The sequence below is a fragment of the Helianthus annuus genome, chromosome 1 (assembly GCF_002127325.2).
Source record: "Helianthus annuus cultivar XRQ/B chromosome 1, HanXRQr2.0-SUNRISE, whole genome shotgun sequence".
Lineage (NCBI taxonomy): Eukaryota > Viridiplantae > Streptophyta > Magnoliopsida > Asterales > Asteraceae > Helianthus > Helianthus annuus.
Window position 1 is genome coordinate 36,580,197 of NC_035433.2, and position 7,627 is coordinate 36,587,823.

General features: G+C 33.4%; 1 protein-coding gene across 1 annotated transcript; it reads right to left on the minus strand.

Annotated features, from left to right (window-relative positions):
• Positions 1-2,620: 2,620 nt before the first annotated feature.
• Positions 2,621-7,389, minus strand: LOC110944069 (phosphoglycolate phosphatase 2). The gene is made up of 11 exons (XM_022185793.2): positions 7,196-7,389; positions 7,001-7,068; positions 6,523-6,615; positions 5,927-5,998; positions 5,763-5,834; positions 4,999-5,058; positions 4,867-4,919; positions 4,681-4,778; positions 3,666-3,765; positions 3,055-3,158; positions 2,621-2,970 (listed from the first exon to the last, which is right to left on the minus strand). Exons 1-11 carry the CDS (start codon positions 7,293-7,295, stop codon positions 2,870-2,872), a joined length of 921 nt encoding a protein of 306 aa, XP_022041485.1. The 5' UTR covers positions 7,296-7,389; the 3' UTR covers positions 2,621-2,869.
• Between the last annotated feature and the right edge of the window lie 238 nt (positions 7,390-7,627).

Consider the following 7,627-nt stretch of genomic DNA (forward strand, 5'->3'; position numbering starts at 1 on the left):
TTATTTTTTCATAAATAATGCTTATCAACTTAAAACCATTGTTGTTGATACAGTGGTTGATACATCTGTTGACTTTGGTTAACAGATGGATGAAAACAGATGTTTGAAACCACTGTTGGGTTAAACAGTGTTTTGTGGAGAAAACAGTGGTTTGACTTTGGTTAAACAGACTTTTGAACCACTAAGAATCATAGTTTTGCAAACAGTGGTTTGACTTTGGTCAAACAGACTTTGGTCAAACATACTTTTTTTTTTTAAAAACAGTGGTTTGACTTTGGTTAAACAGTGGTTGCATACTAATGCTATTTCCTTTCATCATGTTCTCTCAGTTACTTACCATCATTCATTAATTTAATTACATCACATGCAACTTATATAAGTTTTAATTCTAATCTTGAATTCTTGGTAGATAATAGTACCTAGCTTTAAACTAGAAATTACACATGGGTATCACTACTAGCCTTAAACTAAAAGTTACAATATCTATACATCTATTTATACTTTATATTAAAATATATTATGCATGGTTTTCTAAGAAACGACCCGTGTTTGCACACGGGTCTTACCGCTAGTTTATATATAATATAATAATTTAAGAAAACAAATCTACTGTTCATGATCATTTTTAATTCATATGTATAATCTAATTTTAAGGTGAATATAGTATTTTAATCCACAAAATAAAACAAAGTAATCAATATTAACGTATACATACGTTCAATTCTCATCGTCTGTCTATAATTTTTAATCGTAACATTTAAAGTTTTAAGGGTCTTTTGAGAATAATAGGGTAGTGGTCCATTGACAAAGACAAAACATTTAAATACATGGGTTTGAGAGAGGGAGGTCTTGCGTTCAAGTCCACATACGACAACATGAAATTAAAGAAATTTGCCGTTAAAAAGGGCCTTTTGAGATGTTAGAGAGAAACAAGAGAGGGATGATCCAAAGCCTTAAGTTGTTCTATTCACTATTATAACTAACTAGTCCCTAAGGTTCTAAACATGACAATCATCACCCAAAACTAGTGACTAGTCTAACAAAGGGTATGAATGCCTTGCTTTACATGAATAAATATAATAAGGGGCGCCTGCGCCAGTATATAGTTTAGTGCTGGAAACAAGAAACTCTGGAATCCTCCAAGGGAATCAAGTTTTGCCTCTTGACCTGACTTCTTCTCAAGTACGCATAATGCCTGAAGTGAGGCAACAACCTCGGTCATGGTAGGGCGTTCTTTCAGAACACTGTGCACACAACGATTTGCAATTTGTGCAAACCCTCTTGCACATTTGGGATGAATTGTTCACTTGATATTAGGATCAACCATTTGATCTATTTTGCGTTCTTTCACACATTTTTTAGCCCACCTTACCGAACTACATTCCTCCTCACCATAGAGCTCATCTACTGCTAGCCTCCCAGATAATAGTTCAACTAATACAACCCCAAATGCATACACATCTACCTTTGTTGTTAATTTCTATTAGAAATAATCAGGATCCAAATACCCAAATGTGCCTTTAACACTATGATTAGTCCTATAAATTGATTATAAAAGGGTGCATGAAAAAGTGAATGTTACATGTTCGGATTCATGACTTGTAGGTTTCCTGCTTCACGTTTTGTTCAGCATCTTGTTGGGTTCGGCAACTAAATTTAATAACAACACACTTGGTTTCTAATGATAAATTGTTTTTTTTTTTTTTTTTTTTGTTGTTTGTTGCAATAATAATCAAAGTATATTATAGTTGTCATTTTTGTTGCAATTAAAATTAATGTGATTTTAGAACAAAATATAAACAAAAAACAGATTATCCAGTCACTATAAACATGTTATTGCACATAAAATGCTAAATGACATTACTAAACAGGTTTTTTAATTGGGAATCAAAATCTAAAGGATATATGATTAGAAACAATACAGGAATTGGAATCTATTAAATGAACTATAATATAGTGCATTTAGTTGATAAGATAATATGTAAAAATAAAACAGCTACAATGGTGGTGGTTGTAGTGGCGTCGTTAGTGACGCGGTTAAGGACTTTGAATTTCTTCATAATATATACAAGGAAAGGAATGTTAAGTTCTGTTTAAATTTGAGATAATTCATTTCAATTCCAATTCCAATTCCTTATCCAACCGAACATGTTATCTCTAAGAGCATTCACATTCATTCCATTATATTTTCACCCTAAATTACATTAAAAAAAAAAAAAAAAACACTACATTTTCTCTCTCTCCTTTTTAATTAAATAATATTTTTTTATTCTTTTATCATTATATTTTCCCTCTCTTCCACTCACAACCACTTTCAAAATATATTAAAAAATTATATGAGATGAACAGTATCCCCCAAATATACAGATGAACATTAACATTTTCTCTCCCCTCCACTCACAACCACTTTTTATACTCTTTATATTATAAAAACTCCACACACATAATTTGATGGTATGGATGTGAATGCTCTAAGATTCCAAATTTAACAGATTACGCAAACCAAACCAAAGGGGCAGGGAATAGAATTCATATTCCAGTTCCATTGAATTCCAACAAATCAAACACCACCAAATGATAGTAGTAAGAAGCAATAATTATAACAAGTTACCAATGTGCTAGCATGATAGATAATCGTCCATTGTATTGTATTACTTTTTATGTTTGAATTGTTTCAACATTGGTTGGGTCAACCATTGACACTAGGTACCCAATATCCTAAACAATGAATACATTATGCATTGTGTGATCAAACATGGTTGCTAACCATAAACCACACAAATTTATTAGACCAATGCTTTCGGTTATCACCAATTTCAGTAGAAACACGCCTGGTACAATTATTTGTAACTTCGTCGCATGGTGTTATTTATGAATTTAATAGATCAAAAATGTCAGAAATTTGGTTTGTGTAAATATCTGGTTGGATATGATTCGAGGGGTCTTGGAGCGTTGACTTGCTTGTCACACCTGCAATAATCATCAACGTCTAAAGCTATATAGAAAACAAAAATATATAACTAAACGGTTATAAACGTATAAATTTATAGCTACCTGAAAGAACGAGTAGCGTTTTGCATCCAGCATTTTGTCCAAATAAAATGTCGGTATCTAATCTGTCACCCACCATGCACATTTTATCCGTAGGAATCTTGTATCTGCAACATAGTTGTTAATGGCGAATAGCGACAAATAACGATAAGTTACCTATATGCTACATAGCGAATAGCGATAATAGCGATACACTAGAAAAAAAAATTATATGTATATTATATCAAAATACCCTTGTATATATGCTATTTTACATGTATATTTAACAAAAACCTAAAATCCAGCTATTTTATAGCTATATTTAATTGCTATTTATATTAAAAAACAAAAATAATAAAAATAAATAAATAAGGTGTCGCTATTCTCGCTATCCATCGCTACAACCCTAATAGCGACACTATACCTATACGCTACATAGCGCGCTATAGCGATCGCTAATGACAACTACGATCCGCAACACCAAGATTCAAGTCAACTTACATATACCATAAACAATTAGAAACTGAAGGAATCACTTTTAAGCCATTCAATAAAAAGAGAAGGCGGTATCTAATCTATCACCCACCATGCACATCATATAAAAAAATCAGTGATTTTTTTAGTTCAACACTTACTGTTTTTGTAAAAAGTCCATCAGAAAGGTTGAAGGTTTTCCAACTACAATAGGCTCTTTCTGTGTTGACCCGCAGACTGCAGCAACCATACATCCAGCCCCTGGAAAATAACAAAATCCATAAAGATATCTAATCATGGATTCAATATACAGTACAGCTATAAGTTAACATATATTCTGAATTTGGTTTTAAAAAGCGCGAGGCGCTCTAAGGCATCAAGGTCCCGAAAGCCAAGACACGAGGCGTTGCTCTATGTACAACCGGATGCTGCATCTCTCTTATATCTTTTACATATCAGCCTTTTAATCAAGTAAATCATTCATAACTTCTTCATCGCTTTGATTTTTTTTTATGTCGGCTATGGGTGTTCAGAATTCGATTCGGATTCGAAAAATTCGAAATTCGACTCAATTCGATTCGATTATCAAGAATTCAAATTCGATTCAATTCGAATTCGAGTCTAGTAAATCAAATACGAATCGAGTACGCATTTATAATTTAAATTTCGATTAGATTCGAAATTTGAATTCGAATGCAAATTCCAATTATACATATTTATTTATTATATTTATATATAATACACACATACAACTTTAATTTGGGCTATAGCATAACTTAATCTAAATCATGAAATAGCCCATTGCCAAGCCCAAATAGCCATAACGAATTTACATATTTTAAATGAATTTGAATCAAAACGAATTTATCCGAATTCGAACCGAATACGAATTGGCGTTTCAATTTGAGTACGAATTCGAATCAAATTTACCAATTTTAATCGAAGTTGAATTTAAGAAAAAATTTTTTTGAAAAAATTCAATTCGAGTAATTCGAAAATTCGTTATTCGATTCGATGAACACCCCAATTGTCGACCTCCTACATACCCAAATTTTGACCAATATTGACCCACATGTGCATGAGTGATGAGACACTACGTTTCCATATCATCTCGTGCCTCAGGCGCGCTTTTTAAAACCAAGATCATGTGATTGTAGTTGCTATGCGGGCGCTTACCTGGCCATTCTTGCAGATCAGTCATATTGCCAGTGGCATCACGGTTGGTAGCAATGAAAATACACCCCGGATTCTCACGAATGCAAATCGTTCCATACCTGCACGTCAATTTTGAAGCATTTTAGTTGCAACCGAAACATTTGAATCAAACTATCAAAGAAAGAACTAGTAAATGAGGTATCTTACTGTAGTTTATAATAATTCAAATACGGGTCAAGTCCAACCACAACCGCTCCAACCTGACATTATTAATTAAAAAGTTAGCATTGTACGGGTAATAAAAGAAAGAAATAAGTTTACAGCAACTTGTTACATTACACTCTTATCGTGCTCGAATAGAGTGTTCGCTTTAAGCTGCACAGTCTTTTTTGCATCTTCCTGCAAAACACGTAACACTTATATATCTGAAATTAAAAATAAGAGGGGGGGCTTCACATACGCGAGGCGCTGCTCTATTTACAACAAAACAAGCTTTATGTACAACCAAAAGTTGGAGTAAATTACAAAAATCGTCCTTTATGTATGTCACTTATTGCAAACTGTGTCCTTTATCTTCAATAATTATAGAAAACGTACTCGATTTTTGCAAACCTTTGCAAGTTATGCCCTTTAGCCCTAACTCAGTTAATTTTTTGTGGTTAAATCTGATCAAATGGACCCCACATGAGGGTATTTTGGTCATTTTACTCTCATATGGGGTCCATTTGGTCAGATTTAACCACAAAAATACCCTCATGTGGGGTCCATTTGGTCAGATTTAACCACAAAAATTAACTGAGTTAGGGCTAAAGGACATAACTTGCAAGGGTTTGCAAACATCGAGTACGTTTTCTGTAATTATTGAAGACAAAGGACACAGTTTGCAGTAAGTGACATACATAAAGGACGATATTTGCAATTTACTCCCAAAAGTTGCATATGTCTCGTCTATTTTATATTTTATTCTTTAAAGCAAGTAAACCAAACCACTCATAATCTTTTAATCCCTTTGGTTGTTTTTACATATCACCCTCCTACGGACCCCAATTTTGACCCAAATGTGCATGAGGCGCGTCTTTTTTAAACCAAGGGAGGAAGCTTACGGGACCACCCAGCCCGGTAAAACCAGCAAGTTTCAGCTCTTCTAGTATACCCTCTCCACCGATTACATACACCTGTATCGGAACATACTTTAGTCAAAACATCATAAACAAAGAAATAATTAATTGTAACATAACTAACTATATAAGAACTTGTTTATATTGACCTTCTTCTCTGGAGGAAATTCGTTGACTTTCAAGTACATTGCAGCAGCAAATGATGAGGAGAATATCTCCTCCTGCAAAAGAACTTACAGTGTCACTATTGCATAACTATATATTGTTCATCTTTACGAAAGCGCATAGGGCCTAGGGGTGTAAACAAGTATAGCAGAGCCCGAGCTCGACTAGACTAGACTAGACTAGACTTGAGTATGTTTAACTTACGATAGCTCAAACTTGGCTCGGTTCGGGGCGAGCTTTATTTCTAAAGCTCGAGCTTGGCTCGTCAGTAGTTTTTCAAGCTCGAGCTTGGCTCGCTATTAATTAATTTTACATATTTATTACTAATTTATAAATATGACAAAATGTATATTATTTAGTCATTTTTTACCGTAACTTTATATACAATAATAATTATCATATAAACATGTATTTAATTTAATATAATATATATAAACATATAAACATTAAGCTCGATTAAACTAGCGAGCCTGATCGAGCTCGATAAGTGAAGCTCGGGATCGGGCTCCTTTATTAACAAGCTTATTTTTAGGTACGAGCTTGGCAGGGTCCAAAAAGCGCGTAACCGAAAGTGACAAACCTCAGTAACTTGGATTCCAAGGGACTGAAACTTGTGAGCATATTGTTTCCTAGACTTTGTTGAATTATTGGTCACAAAAACCAACTTCTTCCCCTACAATAACCAACCAACCTCATTAAAAAACATCCCCAACAACCATAGTTGTCAATAGCGATCGTTGTCGCTATTAGGGTTGTAGTGATGGATAGCGAGAATAGCGACACTTCCTTCTTTTGTTTTATTTAATACAAATAGCAATTAAATATAGCTATAAAATAGATGGATTTTAGGTTTTTGTTAAAATATACATGAAAAATAGCATATATATACCAGGGTATTTTGATATAATATACATATAAAAGTTTTTAATTTTTTTTTTCTAATGTATCGCTATTTATAAAATAGTCGCCCGCTGTTTATCGCTATTCGCTATGTAGTACCTTGTCGCTATTCGCCATTAACAAGTATGCCAACAAGTGTACCCCTAAAATAGATTTACCTTTGACCTAAGCATCTCCAATGTTTGTGGAACTCCATCAATGAGTGTATCCCCCTTCCAAATTACACCTAATTAACAAAATATGTGTATTTTTATGTAATGTAATACTCTGATCCAGACCCAGTTGTATTAATTAACAATTAATTAAGAAGCTACAAAGTAGTGAAATAATGAAATGGGAAAGTGAAAACAAACCGTCGCAATCGAAGAGGAAACATTCGACTGAATCTAAGAGGGTGTTAACGTTGGTGAGAGATAAAGGCTGACAAGCAGTCGTTGATTTGTTGTCGCCCATGATTACTGATGGAGATGAAACTAGGAAGAATGTAAAAGGGAAAGTATGCTTTATTTCACAGGACTGGCGAATAGGAATATTCCGTTGTTACAAGTGGCTGGTTACTTGATCGAATTTTGCAACTCTATTAATTTCCAACGCCATATGAAAAAACTATATAAAAAAAAAAAAGAAGAAAAAGAAAAAAAATATGAAAAAACTATACTTTTTTAACGTAATAAACTAGATGTATGATGGTATAGTTTAGGATTAGAAGTTGAGTAACATTTGTTAAAATCTTTACGGCAGAATAATGGTTTTTCTAATGGGTTGAATCAATAAATCTGAGCATG